Raw genomic sequence first — 21,512 nt, forward strand, 5'->3', positions numbered from 1 at the left:
GTTAGAGGAAATGGATAAAGACCTGGAAACACACAACCTCCCAAGACTCAAGCAGGAAGAAATAGAACTTCTTAACAGACCATTAACAAACAATGAGATTGAAGCAGTAATAAAAAACTTTCCCACAATGACCAAAAAAAAGTCCCAGAGCAGATGGATTGACAGTTGATTTTACCAGACCTACAAAGAAGAGATGGTATCCATACTATAGAAATTATTTCATAACATTGAGAAGGAAATCCTCCACAACTCATTCTACACAGCCTTGATACCTTCACCTTGTTACCAAAGCCAGGAAAGAACACCAAAAAAAACAAAATTACAGACCAATATATCTTATAAATATAGATGCAATAATCCTCAATAAAATGCTAATAAACTGAATTCAACAGCACATCAAAAAAAAAATCCCTCATGACCAAGTGGGCTTCATCTCAGGGATGCAATGATGGTTCAACATATGTAAATCAATAAATGTGACTAACCACATATCAGAAGCAAAAACAAAGATCATATGATCATTCCAATAGAGGCAAAAAAAAGCATTTGACAAAATCCAGCACACTTTCATGAGAAAAACACTCAAAAACTCGGCATAGAAGGAACACATCTCAAAATTATAAAAGCTGTACATGACAAAGCCACAGCCAACATCATACTGAATGGAGAAAAGTTGAACACAATCCCCCTAACAACTGCAGGAGACAAGGGCCCACTTTCACCACTTCTATTCAAAATAGTGCTGGAAGCCCTAGCCAGAGCAATCAGGCAAGAGAAAGAAATAAGGGTTATCGAAATTGGGAAAGAGGAGGTCAAATTATCACTTTTTGCTGATGATATGATCTTATATTGTGAAAACCCCAAAGATTCCACCAAGAGAGTCCTGAAATTGATAAATAAATTCAACAACGTCTCAGGTTGCAAAATTAATGTACATAAATCATTAGCATTACTATACACCAATAACAGTCTAGCTGAGAGTCACATCAAGGACTCAATACCATTCACAATCGCTACAAAGAAAATAAATTCCTAGGAATATACTTAACCAAGTAGGTGAAAGATCTCTACAAAGAGAATTATGAAACTGGGGAAAGAAACGGCAGGTGACACGAACAAACAGAAAAACATATGCTCATGGTTCAGTAGAATCAATATTGTTGAAATGTCCATATTACCCAAAGTGATTACAGTTTCAATGCAATCCCATCAAAATACCAATGTCGTATTTCACAGATCTAGAATATGTAATTCTACAATTGGTTTGGAACTACAAAAGAGCCCAAATAGTCAAAGCAATTTTAAGCAAAAAGAACAAAATTGGAGGTATAACCTTACCAGCCTTCAAACTACAAGCCTATAGTACTACAAGCCTATAGTAACCAAAACAGCATGGTATTAGCACAAAAATAGAGACAGAGACAAATGGAACAGAACAGAACCCAGATATAAAACCATCAACATACGGCCAACCGATCTTTGACAAAGCAGACAGCAATATACAGTGGGGACAAGAAGCTCTATTCAATAAATGGTGCTGGGAAAATTGGATAGCCACATGGAGAAGACTGAAACACGATCCGCATCTTTCACCTCTCACAAAAATCAACTCACAGTGGATGACAGACTTAAACCTAGGGCATAAAACTGTAAGAATTCTAGAAGAGAATGTTGGAAAAACTCTTACAGACATCGGCCTAAGCAAAGAAATTTATAAAGAAGACCCCAAAGATAATCACAGCAACAACAAAAATAAATAACTGGGACCTGATCAAATTAAAAAGATTCTGCACAGCCAAGGAAATTACCACAAAAGCAAACAGACACTCTATAGAATGGGAGAAAATACTTGCATGCTACACATCCCATAAAGGACTGATAACTAGAATATATATAGAACTCAGGAAAATCGGCATAAAAAAAATCTAACAACCCTATCAAAAACTGGGCAAAGGACATAACAGAACCTTTCAAAAGAAGATAGACTAATGGCCAAAGAACATTTGAAAAAACATTCAACATCTCTCATCATCAAGGAAATACAAATCAAAACCACAGTGAGACATCACTTATCTCCAGTTAGAATGGCTTTCATCAAAGTCCCAAAACAATAAATGCTATTGTGGATGCAGAGAGATAGGAACACTCATACACTGCTGGTGGGACTGCAAACTAGTACAACCTCTTGGAAAGTCATATGGAGATACCTCAAAGAGCTTCAAGTAGTACTACTATTTGATACAGCCCATTACTGGGCATCTACCCAAAGGAAAAATAGGCATTCTAAAAAAAGGACATCTGCACTCGAATGTTTATAGCAGCACAATTCACAATTGCAAAGATGTGGAAACAACCCAAGTGCCCATCAATATATGAGTGCATTACTAAAATGTGGTATATGTATACCATGGAGTTCTACTTAGCCACAAAAAACAATGGTGATCTAACACCTCTTGTATTATCCTGTATAGAGCTAGAGCCCATTCTACTAAGTGAAGTATCCCAAGAATGGAAAACAAGCACTACATGTACTCACCATCAAACTGGTATTAACTAATCAACACTTAAATGTGCACATATAATAGTAACATTCATCAGGTATCGGGCAGGTGGGAGGATGGAGGAGGGGATGGGTATACTCACACCTAATGGGTGCGGTGTGCACCATCTGGGGGATGGACATGCTTGAAGCTCTGACTTGGGTGGGGCAAAGGCATTATGTTTAACCTAAACATTTGTACCCTTATAATATGCTGAAATAAAAAAACACAAATAAGACATGTTAAGTAAAGTTAGTTTATTTTACTCACAGTTCTTCTAATATAAGCTGTATGTAAATACTGATACTGAGAAATATTTGGAAGAATTACTGAGATAAGTCAGAACATCATGCCTTCCAATCCATCCTCCATGAACTTCTTATAAAGTGCCATAAATTTGGCCACAAATGCTTCCAAGTGATAAATGGCTTTGCTACCCAGCTGCAGACGATGTTCATAATAAGCTGCCATCTGGGCCACTTCTCCTTTCAGTTGTCCATCACAATTATGTAACAGTTCAAAGAGAAGTCCCTAAAGAAAAAGAGTACTCATTTTTTAAAAAATTAGCTAAACATGATTTCTCTCATTCACAAAAAGAAGTAAAACTTAAGTTAAAACCATTTTCGTATACATGAGATCTTTAATTACTGTATGTGAACTAGTAGTCTTCAACCAAAAGCAAAAAAGGTACTTTTTCCTTAACGTGAAAATGCGGTGGCTATCTACGACATTCCAAATTCTAAGTGCAAGGAATACGAAGATGCTTACCACAGTAATATTTATAGTAATAATAATAACCTGTAGACAAGCCTAAAGTTCCACCAAGAGAGGTCACATTCAAAACACTATAATAGTCATACAATGGAATACCATTCATCCACTAAAAAGAAATCTGTAAAATCTGTGCAGTCATGAAACAACATCCATGCTATAATGTTGAATAAAAACCACGGTGCAGAACACTCTGAAGTTTTGTGAAACCACACTTACATACTTGTTTCTATGTGAACAAAACCGTGTTCTGTTAAAAGTAGTTACCCCTATAGAAATGGAAGGGTGAACCTTCACTTGTTTCTTTGTATATTTGTATCAATTAAATTTTTTTCATGTATTACCATATATAATTTTAACAAAAACAAAAAAAACCATAATTCCCTAAACAAATAAATTGTGCTAGCTGGGTAGCTGACATATCAAACCTTAAGCAACAGCTTAAAATACCCTACACACAGTCTGGACTCTGCCTATCACTTTAATCCCTTTCCCCAAGTACAGAGTCTCAGTCTGAAATGCCTGCTCCCCAGCTATTTACATGGTTCTCTCCTTTTAATCCTGAGTCTCAGCTTAAACATACCTTCTTCAGAGAAGCCAACAATGGCCTCGCATAGCCCTGCCCTCCATTATTATCATTTCGCCTTTATATTTCCTTTATAGCATTTACAACGTTCTGAAATCCTCTTACTTCTTTACTTTTTTCCCATTCCACCCCACTAGACTATAACTCCCCGAAGACAGCCCCACTTCTTCAGCACTCCCCTAATGATGCCTGGCACCCAGGAGAGGCTCAATAAATACCCGAGGAATTAATGAGCTAAACAGAGCTAAACAAAGAGGTGCCAGTGTACCTCAGTACTGTAAAAGTCCTGTGATCACACAGCCCAAGTCCAAATACTATGGTCATAAACAGGTCAAGACCTAAAACTGAATTACCTTCATTATAATCTCTGGAGGAATACAATGAGTTAAAAGCTCATAGAGCCTTCCACGAACTTCAAGGAGCCTATATGAAACAAAATGATCGATATTTTATGACGAAAAAAACCAATATTTTTCCAAGTACCTACCGTGCCACTTTATGAATTAAATGAACAATCCAATACATGCACATTTTCTTAGTTTGTCATACTTAGGACACACATAAAAGCTTCTCTTAAATTCAGTTCATTTTTCAAAACAACAATTTTCATAATTCTTTTAAAGTGAGACATTTATATTCACAGTTATTAATTATATCAAAGTACCATGAAAATACCAGATAGAAATTAAGACTTCATGAAATAGAGTTGAGCTTATTCACAACATGGAATTCAACAGACTTTAAAAACATAATGGAGTAATTTATTTTTTTCTCCAGATAGGTAATACCTAAAACATCTAGAAAATGGTCATAAAAAGATTAAACAATCACTAGTCAATTGCACAAATGACAAAAGATAATACAGGCATGAAACACAACATGATGTCACTGCTTAGACTGCACAATAAAAGCAGTATGGCAGAGACACAAAGCTGTCCTGTCATAAAAGGGATGGGACAAGTGGTTCCAGGAAAGCACAGAACCAGGCTAAGTGAATATGAACATTCAAACTCCTAACCCTTAACTCTAGGCCCTTCTCATCAGTATTTTTGGGAAGGAAAAGGGTAAAGGAGGAAAATAGACATATGACATTTTAAATCAGCAAGAAATATAGGCAATTAAAATTCCAAATACAAGTTAAACAAGTATCTTTATATCTCACTGTATCTTTACCTACCCCAAATGGAAAAAACTGTTCTGAATTTTTTCTACAATACTACAGATATTCCATACTTCAGATAAATCAGATTTATAAAAGATTTCTTAAAAGCAGAAGTTCAGGCTCCTTTCCTGAGATTCCTGGAACATGAAGCCCTGCCACAATAAAATTAAATAAACGTGAGCACCTGCTATGTGCAAGACACTGCAAGAAATAATTTAACTCAGTCCTCGTACCAGCTCTGTAAAGGGGGATTATCTCCATTTTTTTTAGATGAAAAAACTAAGGCTTAGATAGTTTAAGTAACTTGACAAAACTGACCAAAGCAAAGCATGATTTAAACACAGATCTATTTGTCTTACTGCAAAGTCTATACCCTTTCCTATGTCTGCCAAGGCATTTTATACCTTACTTTGTACTAGGTTCACTGTTATACACTATTAATTCCTCACAACTATGCTGTTTTACTGAAAAAACCTGAAGTTCAGCAAGGTTAGGTTTCCATCAAGACTCACGCAGTTGAGCCAGCATTTTAATTCAAATCTGACTCAAAAGCTCATGATCAAAAATAAAAACTATTAAAGTATCAAGTGATAAAAAGATATATAGTATGAAATTATTTTAATATATGCATACAGCTTATTTCTGAAAAGGTGATTCAGGATCTATTTACCTATTCGACTGTGATATAACCACACTGTGTACATCTCATACATGTTAACATGTATCTCATGTCAGTCTGAGTTAATTTCTTATATTAGTTTCAAAAAATTAATATAGTCTACATTTAGTATGTCTGTCATTAGTTCTTAATAAGCTTGCAAGTGCTTAAGACTACAAATTCTTCTGTCAAAGAAACATGAGTATTCTAGAACTACTCTCTTACTAACTGAATGTCCCTTAATCTCCCTAAATCTCAGGGTTCTTTTAAATCTACAAAGTATAGATGGTAGTATTTCTTCATAGGACTGTTATATGAAGAAAATGAGATAACACAGTGTAATAGCTGATATAATTATTAAATACTAGCTGATATTCAAATTAGAAAATTATGACTGTTCTAAGATCAAACAAGAATCAAGACTAAAAGTATTAGAGCAACACTAAGTGGTCAAAAATCAGTAGTCATTTGGCACTATATGGGCCAATAATCAGAAAGATACCAGACTTCCAGTATCTCTAGCCAGCCCCAAGGCTGGTATTGAACAAAATTTGTTTTTATGTCACATAATGGAATCAATTCCCACAATTGTTAGTTTGAACAGGGAACAGCAGCACCTCTTCTTGCACAAGTTCAATTATAAGCTGACAAAATGTTAGAAAATTGGAAGAAAATTAGTAAGCAGCAGCTAGAAGAATTAAGTAAAGCAATAATTAAGTTTTAAAAATGCATGTGATAATTATCAAATATTACATCAAGTACTTAAATCCCTTAAAAGTAGGAAAGTTCTACTACCAAGTTTTCTTCTTTAAAGTCATAACAAAAACAAGAAAGTCATCTTCAGTACAGAAATATTTCATAAAAGTCAAAGGCTCCTAGGACATGCTTTGTTTGAATTTTCTCTCTTTAAATGGTGAGATTTCTTCACTGATTATTAACATTTAACAAAATGGAATGCACACCTTTTCCTAAAAATAAGATTTATTTTCTGATGAGACTACTTATGTTTGGCACTTTTTAGAAAACCATCAATTTCTTCAACTAAACTAATTATGAGAATTCAAAGGAAACCTTAATGAAGTATTAAGTACACATTATGTCTGATTCACTATTACCTCTACCAATCTATATAGTAGCTAAAGAACACGCTATAATCTTTTCAAAGAATCTCTTATAAAAATCAGAATTCATCAGATCTATTACCCAAGAAGAGAAACACGGTATATTCCTCTCATCATCATTTTCATCTGAACCAGGGAAGCTTAAATTTTAGTGGTTGCACTCAGTCTATTAATATAACCTAAAATGATCAACTATGCTAAGGTCCAAAGATGGTTTCTCAGTTCTGACAGGCAACAAGGATATGAGATTGTGCTTCAGCGAGCCTGAGGCACTCTCTCCATACTTTCCAAAGGTAGTGGGGCTTAATGCTGTCATTCTTGGTTTGGAAGGAAGCAGACTGTCCTTCTTAATCAAAACTGCCATAAATCAACTAGTGGTTGAGGTGTTTTCAGTACGGTCCACCACCGAATAACAGAGCCACAGAAGTCATGCAAACAACTTTGTAGCAAATGTGCCAAAAAATACTTCCTAAGTACCAATGGCAACTATGCGATACTATCCTTAATAGAACCTATCATCATCCACAAATCTCAGGGTTTTCTAGTTTTCAAACTATTATCACACAATCTCTTTTGCTCTTCACAACAAAGGCACAAGTATCCTTGGCAGGGTAATAATAATATCGTCAATATACAAATGCAGAAGATGAAACTCTGAAATGAAGTTACCTGCTCAAGGACACTCAGCTAAAAATTAGGACAATAACTAGAAGCTGGACTCATAGTCTGGTATCTTTCCAGCAGATGATGCATCAATTACAAATTATTTATTGTTCTTTCCTATATTAGAAAGCTAGACATATTATGCTATGTGTTAATAATTAAGTCATCTAAGATCCTGAAAGGAAAAGTGAAAATTCCAAGATTTGTTTTAATTTATATATAAATTCCACTCATGCTAACAGCTTCATAAAAGCCATAATACCACACACCAACTATTCTGAACCACCGAATTTCTGAAATCAAATTCTACCTTTTCCTCAAAAGTTTAATACTTAGATTCAGGATTTAATTATGATTGTAAATGGCCTGGTGCCAACATAAAACAGCTAATGTGTGTACTATCTTGATCAAACCTTTATCAGCATCATTTTATCCTGGTTACCTCTGTGGAGTCTGCTGACTGACAATAGCATTTGCAGTCTCCCTCAGATACACCTCCCAATCTGTCTCAGGGATTTCTTGATCTGCAGTAAAAGGATATCTACATGACAAAAAGAGGACACAAGAAATTAAACAGAAGCATGCTTATGACCCAGAATGTTTCTTGTGGTACCTGCCCCCTCTACTCACTGTTGCACTCTGCAGGCTTCACACATTAGTAGAGCTTTTCGGAGATTTCTACAGGACTTCTCCGCAAGTCTACGAGCCAGTTGTGAAGGAAGAGTCAGACCTTCCTTCTTGCACACAGTAGATAACACATGACAAATCTACAAATAAAATAATTAACAGAAATGGGCAATCTGTCAAAAAGCATACTGAGGTAATTTCTGTTGGTAACATCTTTATAAACCCATATAACTATATTACTCTCAGAATTTTTACAAGTGAAACTTACGTACTTGACCATTCTTCATCTGGCACAATGTCACATATCATCCCTACTTTGCAAAAAATCTCCCAAAACATATTAATAGCAGGAAACCTTTTTAATGTGAGAAATTAGAATTTTTACTGATAGGTGTTAAAAATGATAAAGAAAAAAAATATATACATATAAATGTTTTGGACTTTGATTCCCTTACTAGGGACAAAGTATTCATATATCATCTCCTTGCAAAATCTATTTCCTCCATATTCCAGTCTCCTCCTCCAGCCAATTAAGTCAGCTTGAGGAAGAAGACACTAAATAACTAGCCCTTAGTTTAGAATTCATAATACCTACTTGTTTAAGGTAAAAGATGATTTAAAGAAAAGAACACCTTCTATATATTGGTATATGGTATTTACTACTATATAAATTAGTTTGTGCATCTACTAACGGTTTGCATCCAGTTCCACAGATGATCCTGAATTACTTACGTACTTCACTATGTTTTTACAAGAATAAACATGACAGTGATGCAAGTACAATATTCAGAGAATCTGAACTGAATTTTTTCTGAAAAGTTGAACCTGACTTACATCTTCAATGCTGGGAGCAGGCACACGAACTGCCAGGCACCTACTACGAATGGGTGGTATCACTTTAGATGTAGAATTGCAGCACAAGATCAACCTGCAGGTGGACATATACTTTTCCATGGTTCTACGCAAGGCATGTTGAGCATCTTTGGTGAGTTTGTCTACTTCTGTCAATAATACCACTGAGTCAAAGGGAAACAAAATAAATTTTAACTTGAGTTCAAACTTTAACTTGTCTCTTTTTCCTGCTCCTCATTATTCAGAGTACAATTCTAAATAATAAGCCTACTATATTCTTCCCTTTGCAAAGGACAAAATAAAGTTACATATAGTAAAATTAATGTATTTTTATTTTTAAAAATTCTATAATCAAACAAGACTAAGAAACACTAGGTTAAATGAAGTTAAACAAGTTACTTTGTTGTAGAATTCACTGCAGGCATTTATTACTATATGCACAAAATTACCAAGACAAGGATGCACAATGCTGCATTTCCCCAAAATACTTTATCTCAGAAGCACATTTATATGGGACATTTTTAAATCTAAAATCTTAAATTTCAAGGAATATAATTTAGAAAACAGTGGTAGAAAAGATGTAGGTCAACCAGGCATAAAGACATCTGGCCACTTGTACAGTAAGATTCTGCCTGGCCAGTCAAGGATCGGCCTTAAAGTGGTTCAGGAATAATACGTAGGTGGGGACTAAATCTAACTGTTGTATTTTTCATTATATTAACAATGTTTTTTAGAAGATAGTACTGGCAGAGTGTAGCATTTGAATCTCCCCCATAAAAACAAACAAAATAAAGATTTCAAGACCAAAGACCCATGAACATCTATATCAAAACTAAGTGACAAGCTTTACCTAAGAATCCCAAACATGAGCAAGTGAGAATGAGAAGCTAAAACTGAAAAGGCCCACATAGTAACAGCATCAGTGTGGGAAGGAGCAGAAATCCACTAGGTTTTTGACAGCCTTTACGAAAGGAGAACCCACAAATTGCCCACAGGAACACAATGGAAAGCATCATAGGGCCAATTTGAAAGCAACAGTCTTAAAATCAAGAGGGAGATTGCAAACAGTTCAATTCATGGGTGAGAGCAACGGAACCTTGATGCAGTAGGGTTTGACAGAGCAAAATAACCCAATGAAGCTCCCTTTTAAGATGATGCTCTACAATGAGAAGAAATTCCAGAAACGGAATTCAAATTGAGGAGAATAGGAAAAAGAGAGACAAAGGAAAGAATCCTAACGTAAGCAGCAGGAAAGAAGATGGGGAACAGACCTCAGAACACAAAGTCCTATATTTTATCACTTTGTAAAAATAAAACGAGCGGCAGCTCTAGAGCCTTGGACCTAGAAAAACTCTCTGGCCTTCCCCTTTCTAAGATAATAGGAAAACTCACTAACTTTAAAAAAAAAAATGATTAACAGAAAAGGAACATGGCTGAATTGAAACAGAGTTTTAAGAAAAAGAAGCAGAGGCATAGAATAACATTTTTATGAGTACAGAAGAGTCCAAGTATTTCCTAAACTGTTATTTATTAGTCATAGCTCTTTTTAAGTAACAGTAAACTTAATGTAAGAACATTTAGTTTTTTTCCATCATGTTAATCTGATTGTACCCGAGTGCTGAAATACTGTTCATTTTTAATGACCCTAAAAACATTTGATTTTTAAAAGTTTATAATTATAACTAGGTGGTATTAATTTTAATTAAAATTTTAAATTTTAACCACAATTATAACAGATCTTCAACATTTTTCTTATAATAACAGATTAAGAATAAGGGCACAATACTTTCTAAATATTTACATATATACCAATATTTTTGTTTTGTGTAGTAAATATTTGATAACAAACATACAAGGTCTGTCTGGAAAGTATCTAGCCACGTAATATGAAAAATAGAGACATTTACTGAAGAAGATACAAGATACAAGAAACACCATACATAGGACAATGAGACTTCCATCCCCTTCAAAGTAGGCACCTTGGGACCTCATACAGTTCTCCCACTATCTCTTAACTTAACTCAGACACATTCAACATTCTCAGGTGCTCTGCTTGTTGCAGGCCTTCCAGAATGTGGATCACTTGCAACATATTCTAGACCATCTTTGAAGTGTTTGTGTCACACTTTTATTTGTGTTGGACTCAATGCATCGTCCCTGAAAAACCTTCTTTTTTTTTTTGAGACAGAGTCTCACTCTGTTGCCCGGGGTAGAGTGAGTGCTGTGGCGTCAGCCTAGCTCACAGCAACCTCAATCTCCTGGCTTAAGCGATCCTCCTGCCTCAGCCTCCCGAGTAGCTGGGACTACAGGCATGCGCCACCATGCCCGGCTAATTTTTTCTATATATATTTTTAGTTGGCCAGATAATTCTTTCTATTTTTAGTGGAGACGGGGTCTCGCTCTTGCTCAGAGGCTGAGCAAGAGGCTGGTCTCGAACTCCTGACCTCGAGCGATCCACCCGCCTCGGCCTCCCAGAGTGCTAGGATTACAGGTGTGAGCCACCGCGCCCGGCCTCCCCGAAAACCTTCTGAATCATCCGAATAGTTTCTGTGGAGCAATGTTCAAGCTTACCACAAAATCTGATGCAGATTCGTTGCTCTACTCAGTCATTTTAAATGCAATGGCCACACAGTATACATGTTCACTCAACAGCATCTAGCACCCCACTGACTAATAGGGTGAATTAGTGAATGAATACAGTGTTGTCACTGTTCATGCATGCGTAGCCCAGTCCACTCTCCTTGGCTGCCAGGTTACATCTATGTCGTGCAAACCGTTCTTGTTATATTAACGACGGCTGGATAATTTCCGGACAGTATAACTTAGGTCATCAGAACAATAATTTTAAAATCATGTATATTCTTAGTTTAAATAAAGTATTTTTCATTATTCATCTTGTTCTAAAATAGCAAATGGGTGGCAAAAATAGTCCTCTTTTCCATGAAATTCAATTCTACTAGACTAATTAAATTCCCATGAGCACAGAGAGCATGCATTTCTTGTTCAGTTTCGTAACTCAAAAAAAAAAAAAAGAGCACTAATATTTGGCAGACTCATAAAAAGAAATCTTTTTATCACATACCTTTAAAATCTCTTTGAGAGTTTGTTTCAAGTTGCTGTGATTGTGCCACTGTTTTCAACATCTCCTGAATTACTACCCGGTCACTATTTCCAGCATCACTACACAAAACAAAAATAATGGTGTATATATGTAAATATTTGGAAAGTATTATGTTCTTATTGCTAACCTACTATTACAAGAAAAATGGTGAAGATTTTCAGTAGTTAAAAATCCCAAAAGTAACATCACTATTTACAAACATAAATCTTTAAAAGTGAAATGTTTTAGGGTCATTAAAAATACTAACAATATTCCAATTGGATTAATATCATTGAAAACACTAAACACGTTCTTACATTAAATTTACTGTTAACATAAAAAGAACACTAACTAATAATTAGCTAACAGTTTGGCAAATATCTTAACACTTCTGTACCCACTACAGAAAGTTAATATCTAATTACAGTTAATTTCTCAATTAACTGTAATTATCAAAATACAAGAATAACTCTTTGAAACAGAAATTCAATCCCTATTCCTTTTCCCTATCCCCAAAATAGCAAAGGGCTGAGAGAGAACAAATCTAGAGAAGTCTGCTCCCAGCACTGTCATGGAGTTGACTGAGGGACTTAGCTAGGAGATGGGATAAGCAAACTGCTCAAGATACAAAGTCAGAACTCTGTAAACTGTTGACTTATTATAGCATCTGTACTTTACAGCTGCTCCTCATCACTTGCATCACCACTTGAGCTCCGTCTCCTGCCCACCTAGCCCACCCCATGGAAAGAACAAAAAGGTTGTGGACCACTGATTTAGACCAATATTATTGCTCTGGCACTTAAGTGAAGTATCTCTCAAACCAAGAGAAGTCACCTGGTCAATTTAGGTTGAATGGAAGTTAATTTCAAACAATCAAAAAACAATGAGCTTATTCTCCAATTGGCTATTCACTTCAGGGGAGCTCAATGAGAAAAAGAGGGCAAAGCAATCAACTTTACTTTCCTAAACAACCATTAAGTTTTTAACAAGTCACTATTATTAGCTCAACATACCTAGTGTGTCTCTTTTATGATCATGTTCCTAGTCAAGAATCCAAAACATTTTCCATTTATCTACAGAATTAACACTCCCTCTACTTTTATGATTAGACCCATTCCCACCAACCTTATTTCTCTTAATTTTCTTTGACATATCTAGGGAAAATAATATCTGTTATGGTTGTTTTAAGGACTAAATAGTAAAATAATCCATGTAAAGTTTCTCACACAGTGCCCACTACTGACGACCACATACACACCAGTTTATAAAATAACTGTTCCCTCTGCTCCATTCAGTCTTCTCCCTCTACTGGAAATGGATGTTCATTCTTGCCTCTGTGCCACTGCCCACAATGTTGCCTCTGCCTGAAACTGTTCTCGATTTGGTTCTCCTTCAAGAATACATCCAGCCCCATAGAACCCTGAAGATTTATCTAACTTAGCTCCCAGAATAATTTCTGTGCCACGCAGTACTTAACTGTTGTCACACAAATTTTCAATGCCTCCCTAACAAGATCTTATTATATCATATACATAAGAGAGACATTGTTTGGTGGATTATAACACCTTCTAATCAAGAAATTGAAACAAAGAGTGTGGCAAAGAAAGATCTGGCAATCCAAATTCAGTTTCTAAAAATTCACTACAGACATTATAAACTTTTTAAACACACTTTGCCCATCAGTACTGAATGAGTCAATATCATTTAATAATAACTTATTAACAATTCAATGTACTTTGTGTAAAAAAATGACCTCTGTAGAGCAAGAAAACTTAAACCTACTGTTGAAATTATTTGACAGAAAAGACAAAGTGTGAAGGCTCTAGGCTCCCTATTTCAATCAGGGCAGCTCTACTTTTGTCTGTTTTACATATTGTGCTTCCATATATATGATTTTATTTCAAGAAAGGATTCTAATCTGTTTTTTTTAAAAAAAAGTCTGAAAACCATTTTTCTAAAAATGCTAATTTCTATACAGTAGCAGTTTACCTGGGATTAACTTCAAGGTGGTAATTACTTGCAATGGTGCTGATTTCAATTTTTTTTTTAGATGGAGTCTGTAGGGGAGAAAAATATTTTTTAAATTTTTATTCCCTTTTTTGCATTTTTATTGTTTTCTTTTATTATATACCCAATTTACACTTGCTAAAAAAATAAAACGAGATAACCACCATTAATGTTTTAACTTCTTAATCCCATTCTTTTCTTAATGTGCAGATAAATATGATTTTATATAAATTGGGTCATATCACAGATCCTGTTTTTATTGTGATTACTTTTTTCTTTTCCTTACATCCAGAAATCCCCAAATCATCCCCAGTTGTCACCAGATCATCATTGTAGACAATCTGCATATATCCTTTCACAGCCTTTTCCATGTTAACACAAAAATAAATATATTTATATGGAGTATCAACATTTCTTGTAAAAAAATAAAAAAAGAAGAAACCATATACATTTCTGTTTTGCTGTTCCTATTTAACAATACATCTTTGCAATCCCTCTCAGACAAATGGTGTAGTGTTATAGTTGTATATCAACCTATACCATAGATGTTCCAAAGTTAGTCATACTCATGGACATTTATTGGTTTTTGGATATCAACCTATAGCATGGATGTTCCAAAGTTAGTCATACTCATGGATATTTTGGTTTTCGCTACTTAATTCCACAATTAACATTTCACGTACTGCTTTCATTTCTATGAAAAAGGTTCGAAGTAAAGATTTGCTGGACGGAAGGGTATGTATTCTAAACTTTAATATAATACGCGTATGTGTGTATATATGTATGTATAGACCAGTCTGCTTTCCCAAGATGTCTAACAATTCACTTTTCCACTGGCAACAAATACTGTTCCCAATCTTCCCCACCCATAGTAGGTTTAATGATGCCATTCAATTTTTTCCAAAATTCCTATCAAATATTTTAAAGGTATTCTTAACTCATAGGCAGCTCACATAGTCTAAGAAATTCTACTCTATTTAATGTTTCAGTCTTTCATTAATCTGGAATTTGTCTTTATAAATCGTATGTCACAGGGATTCAACTTTCTTTTCCTCCAAATAGATAACTAGTTATACCGGCACATTTTGCTGGCTTATCCTTTTCTACTAATTTGAAATAGACCCTCCAGCACATTTCTGGGCTCTCTATTCAGTTCCCCTGGTCTAATTCTCTATTCCCATGCCAATATAATATTGTTTTGATTACAATAGCATCAGAATATGATTTACTATCTGGTAACACAAGCACCATTTCACTAAACTTCCTTTTCATAATTACTTTAGCTAGTCTCAGAAATGTATTCATCCATATGGACTGTAAGATCATTTCATACAATTATAAAAACCATTTGGATTTTAATTAGAAATGTCACTGAAATTTATACTGTAACTTACAGCAAACAGGCACTTTTAAATATTAAGCCTCCTATCTGAGAACATATTGCATCTTTCCATTTGATCAGCTGCTTTTTGTCCTTTTATAAGATACTACAGTTTTTTTCCCACAGATTCCATACCTTTCTTGTTAAGTTTGTCCCTACAAGAATTTCCACCAAGATGTACAATTGGCACCTTAAACTCAATATATCTAAATATAAGTTAATCAACATCAGCCTAAAACCCAGTTATCCCCCTGAAGATTCTCTTAATAGCACTACCATCCACTTAGCATATGTTTTTTTCAATGACTAATATGTATAAGACATTCTACCAGGGGCTATAAAGGATATGAAAATGAATATGACATGTTTCCTACGTAAGTTCAAAACAAACACAATCCAAAGTAAAAGATGTATAAACAACTATAATCAAGGCAAAACAAAACACATACTAGAAAAAGTATTATATAAACTAGACATTGTAGAAGAAAAATTAATTCTAATGGGGTAGCGGGAGGAAGGAGACATTTCAGCTAGATCTTAAACATCATCCATTTAGATGGAAGGTAAAAATGTACCGCATGGTACGAGGCTGGAAAGGTCGGACTGCACAAGATCACAGGAAGCTTCTTCACATCCCGGAACCTCATGCTTCCTTTCCCAGTAAGTTGCTCAATCTTTTCCAAGTCACTTGATTCCATGTTTAAAATTTTTCTCAAAATCATTCCCTTTCTTTCCATCTCTACTATCACTCTCAGAACAATGAACTTTAGAAACTTGAGTTCTAATTCCAGCTAAGACATCATCTTACTAGATAATCTGAAATGAATCTCACCCTCTATATTTTACCCAAAACCTCCTGTTGCTCATATTTCGTCTGTAACATAAACGGCTTTGGTCTGGTTGTTAACAGTTAGGTCTATGAATCAGTAGCTCTCAATCCTGTGCATCAGGATTACCTGTGAAATTCTTATTTAAATCATACACTAAGCAGCAATTGGGGGATAGGGGATGCATATATAACCATAATTGAAAATCCCCGCTATAAATATTTGGAAGACCTCAAAGTAAAATGCTTACTGTGATGGTCTCATGTTCAATTCTCAATTTTTCCACTCCAACACCATAAAGTTCACGTAGAATACACATAATTCTTGTCTTTTTTCCAGCACCTGAAGGTCCATACACTAACAGATGAGGAAAGTCACCACACTGCACCTGGAAAAAAAGGAACAAGGCATCTTCCCATAGTCAAACTGAACTTAGGTAATTATCAAATATTTTATGTATCTATCTACATATGAAACTGCAAATTCAAATATATTTATCTATATTTTTTAATAAACTCTGAAACGTTGATTATTCCCCAGCGCTAATTTTATATAACTTACATATATAACATAGTACATGTAAAATACAACACTAAATGCTAGAAAACAGGAAATCCCAAACCTGGCTATTAGAATCTCCAAGAGAATTTTTTAAAACAAAGGACTGATTGATTACTGGACCCTATTAAGCATGAGATTAGGATTCTATAATTCTAAAATTGATGACTTAGTTTGGACTCCTAGAAACTGCCCCTCTGATAAGAATTGAGTGCACTTGTTTTACTTGGGAGGTAAAGGAAAACTTCATAGAATGTGAAACAAGGAAAGGAAGGCAGCCAATAGGAGTGTGTTAGCCAGTTAAACACCACTCTAGGCATCTGGGCTTAATCCTGCTGGAGAAACTCTTAAAGTCAGCATAAACACACACCATAGTGTTAACTCACCCAAGGGGCGGGGAAGCTGGAGTATGATACTCTCTCATCAGTCCTTTGAAGCCTGCTTAGGAAAGTGGATGGGGGAAGAAAGGGCATTAATTCCCAGGTGTTTCAGGTCTGCTTAGGGAGTATCAGCAAGAAAAAAGCACTCAGGCAAAGCACAGATGTAGAAAGTTGGAAGTTAGTCTGAGTGCAATTAAGAGTTAAGGGTACTGACAGAACCTGGCACATTACAATACAAGACAATGTGTTTTTCAAAAGCTGCCCAGGTGATTCTGATGATGTCAGGTTTGGGAAGCAGTGCTATGAAGGATATAAATCTTCCGAGGCAAAAGTTTTGTAAATAACCATTACAAACTAAATAAATATCTTAGTAGAGGAACTTATTACAGTGAATTTTAATACCTTGTAAACTCATCCATCACTGGCACTGAACAAGAAAAATCTCAAGGAAAGGAATGATTCACCTAATATAATGCCCAGAAAATAGTAGGTGCTTCACAAATATTTGCTGTCTTTGTTCTTAAAATTTGATCTAACCAAAAAAATAAGTTATGCTCTAAATGTTTCATGGTTGTATTAGGTTGGAGATTAAACAGTGAACAGGTGAATATTTTTAAGAGCAAATTTATTAACATAAGACCAGTATATTAAATTCTTGTCCAAAATATACATTCCAAATTCTATACAACAAAAAGTGGCCATAGAAAATAAAATAAAATGTATTCTTTGGCTAGGAAAATTGAACTGAAGTCAAAGCTTTTCTTATAAAAGGCAATTTATCCATAAAAGAAGTACTGAAGTATACTGCTGTAACAGATTTATTTTAAATAAGTATAGGCGTAATATCAATAATTTAAAGAGACCCTCTCCCCCCAAAATCCTTCAATCTCACAACACTATCAACTATTGTAATGACTTTCATATAGTCTTTTATTATTTCTCATTTTTAAAAAGCACTTAACAATTTCTGTAATTCTGAAAAAGGTCGGTATGGGAAGACCACAGTGGTGAGCAAAAATATGATGTGTAAAAGGAGCGGCTAGACGGCTTCCACAGACACTAAATGTTAATACCTTAGGATCTTTCTTTCCTCTCCGTTCCCTATAAGATTCAGTTTGCTTTTCACAAAACACTGCCATTAGATACTTTTATCAACTACAACATAAAAACAGGCATCAGGAGGGGGGTGGGGGGGAAACCTTCCACAAAGTATTAAACTCAAGGACGTCCTACTACAACACATTTGAGAATTAAAAATGACTTTGGCAATTAACAAACATTTACAACACCTTCCCTGTAAATGAGAACACTGACACCAAGAAATTTTAGGTAAGCCTGTTTAAAAGCACCTCAGATGTTACTCTCTGCTCAAAATCCTCCAATGGTTTCCCATCTCACTCTATCGGGATTTACTGGATCTGCACTCCCATCCCCACTTCAACACACAACCCCATTTCCTATTACTCTTCCCGCTATTATCCGGCCACACTGGACTTCCTGAGGCTCCTAGAACCTGCCGTGCACACTGCTGCCCCAGGGATTTTGCATTTGCTGTCCCCACCACCAGTTCCACTCTTTGCTCAGATATCTGTATTTAATGACTTTCTAACTTCCTTCAAGTTTTGGCTCAGATGACACTTTTCAGTGAAGCTTCCTTTGTTTAATAATACAACCCCGCCCCTCACACTCTTTCCCCCTTTTCTGTTTGACCTTTCTGGGTAGCACTTATCACCTTCAAATGCGGGCGGACAAGCGCTGCACTGTTTTCAGAGCGCGAAACCCCCGAGCGAGCGCCTCCCTCTCCCCTATCCCCCGGCCCCTGCCGACTCACCAGGTTGCGCAACTGGGCCGCCTGCTCCTTGTGGTAGTCCAGCCGTCCCAAGGAGCAGGGCCGGTACTTGTCCACCCAGAGACTCATGCCGCTGGAACTCCCGGGATCAAATACTTGAAAATCCCGCGCGCGCGCCCTACTCTCGGACGCGGAGACAAGCTTCCGGCGAGCGCCAAATCTCGTGACGTCACTACCGGCTGCGCGAACTTAGGCGGAAGAACTACGGAAACTGAGTGGGGACAGAATTGGCCGCCGCGTTGGCGCTATCCAGGCATAATGTTCATTGTTTTATTCAATTATTTTCTCTTTGTTCTTACCCTCTGTGATATTCCAGAAACTCTCAAGCAGAATTGAAAATATGGTTCTAATCCTCTTGGCGTCAAATCCAGATACCTCAGAGAAACCGCCTCCCTCGATGCATTTTATTCATTCATTCATTCATTCACTCAATTGGTTCAATAGAAATTTACTAAATGTCTACTAGGTGTCAAGCTCTGCCTTTATATCCAGGTCGGAGTTTCTCTCAATAAAACTATATTGACTAAGTTGCTAAAAAATAAGATCTGAGCTTCATTATCTTTTGTTACTTCCATTTCTCAAGATTCTAGATTAAAAAGCAAAAGAGATTGAAAGCAAAAGAATAAAAACAGCATGAAAAACCACAGAAACGTGGACTGTAGGATAGAAGACATGAAGTTAACATACTATTCAAAGTCCAGAATATTCAAAATCCCTCTGATTAAAATGAGAAAACTGTAAAACCCTCAGGGGTTTAATATCCTTAATATTCTGCATATTAAGCTCATACACAATTTTTATAATGCCCTTCAAATTGCACTTCTCAAAATGCACTTTACTATTTATACATAATATTAATTCCTTATTTAATTGATGCTTTTATGTGTTCTTCAGAACCCTAAATCCTGTCATTTTATTGCAAGGTCTTATAAGGGCAGGAATTGATTTTTTTCATATCTGAGCAGATTTGGACCTCCTTGTCAGGGAGCAGACCCAGAAAATATTGCTGGCCTCATAGCCTCTATTTCAAAGAAGGTGTTCTTGCTCTTTTTCCTTATAATTTATTCTGCGACTGGCAATGGCAGCATTCAATCATGATTCCATTCCCTCATTCTAGGCAGGACCAGTGACTCCCCATGTTGGCAACCCCCAGTACCTGGTAACCACTGTTCTGATTTCTATTCTCTACCAATTTGACTATTCTAGGTACCTCACATAAGTAGAATCATATAGAATATGTGTTTTTGTGTTGGCTTATTTCACTTAAAATAATGTCTTCAATGTTCCTCCATGTATCAGAATTGTATTATTCTTAAGGCTGAATAATATTCCATTGTATGGATATACCACAGTTTGTTTTTCCATTTATCTGTTAATGGACATTTGGGTTGTTTCCATCATTTCACTGTTGTGAATAATGCTGCTATGAACATTGATATACAAATATCTGTTCAAATTCCTGACTTCAACTACTCTGTGTATATACCCAGAAGTGGAATCGCAAGATTGTGTAGTAATTCTATATTTAATTTTTTTAGTAACTGCCATACTGTTTTCCATAGTAGTTGCACCGTTTTACAGTCTCAACAGCAATGCACAAACTTCCAATTTTTCTGCATCCTCAACTGACCAACAAACTTCTACATTTTAGTCATTCTGGTGAATTTATAGAAGATTCTTACTATGGCTTTAATTTTCCTAATGATTAATGATGTTGAGCATCTTATCATGTTCTTATTAGTGATCAGAATATTCTCTTGTAAATTCAAGACCTTTGCCAATTTTTTATTAGATTGCTTGTCTTTTTCTTACTTATTTGTTCCCTTTTCAAAAATATGTATTGTAAATATCTTTTATCTATATGTGGCTTGGTTTTGAACTCTTTTAATGGTGTCTTTTGATAAACGGAAGTTCTTAATTTTAATGTAGTCCAGCTTATACTGTTTTTAAAATCTGTGCCTACTCCAAAGTCATAAGAATGTTCTTCTGTGGATTTTTCTTTAACCTTTATTGTTTTGCTCTTACATTTAAATTTTAAATCCACTGGAATTTATTTATTTTTTTGTATGGTGTATTGCATAAAAGATCAAGACACATTTTTTTCCCATGTGGAAATCCAGTTACACCAGCACTATTTATTAAAAGACCTTTCTCCACTGCACGTATGGTCAGGTCACCTTGTCATAAATCAGGTGACCATACATGTGTGGATTTGTTGCTGAACTTCCTATTCTGCTCCATCTGTCAGTTTGTGCATCGATGCACAGATGCCACACTGTCTCGATCAGTATAGCTTTATAATAGGCCTTGGTTTCTGGTCGTTTGACTTATTTTATTCTTCCTACTCAAGATTACCTTTGCCAGTTTTTGTTCTCTGAATTTCCATATAAATGTTTGAATCAGCTTGCCAATTTTGCAAAAATCTTGTCT

At 35.6% G+C, this 21,512-nt stretch overlaps 1 protein-coding gene across 1 annotated transcript; it reads right to left on the reverse strand.

Annotated features, from left to right (window-relative positions):
- Positions 1 to 2,760: 2,760 nt before the first annotated feature.
- On the reverse strand, positions 2,761 to 19,189 carry RFC3 (replication factor C subunit 3). The gene is made up of 9 exons (XM_069467355.1): positions 19,065 to 19,189; positions 16,546 to 16,683; positions 14,070 to 14,137; positions 12,063 to 12,160; positions 8,963 to 9,144; positions 8,132 to 8,268; positions 7,944 to 8,042; positions 4,251 to 4,320; positions 2,761 to 3,071 (listed from the first exon to the last, which is right to left on the reverse strand). Exons 1-9 carry the CDS (start codon positions 19,149 to 19,151, stop codon positions 2,880 to 2,882), a joined length of 1,071 nt encoding a protein of 356 aa, XP_069323456.1. The 5' UTR covers positions 19,152 to 19,189; the 3' UTR covers positions 2,761 to 2,879.
- Between the last annotated feature and the right edge of the window lie 2,323 nt (positions 19,190 to 21,512).

Source organism: Eulemur rufifrons, chromosome 4, assembly GCF_041146395.1.
Source record: "Eulemur rufifrons isolate Redbay chromosome 4, OSU_ERuf_1, whole genome shotgun sequence".
Taxonomy (NCBI): Eukaryota; Metazoa; Chordata; class Mammalia; order Primates; family Lemuridae; genus Eulemur; species Eulemur rufifrons.

Bases quoted from the DNA above. Each gene is read 5' to 3' on its own strand.
- RFC3 (XM_069467355.1), bottom strand. From the start codon at position 19,151: ATGAGTCTCTGGGTGGACAAGTACCGGCCCTGCTCCTTGGGACGGCTG. The intron at 9,145-12,062 runs GTATGTGATAAA...CCTTTGACTCAG, and splicing joins CTCTCAAAGAGATTTTAAAG to TGGTATTATTGACAGAAGTA. The intron at 8,269-8,962 runs GTAAGTCAGGTT...TTTTATTTGTAG, and splicing joins CTGCTCCCAGCATTGAAGAT to ATTTGTCATGTGTTATCTAC.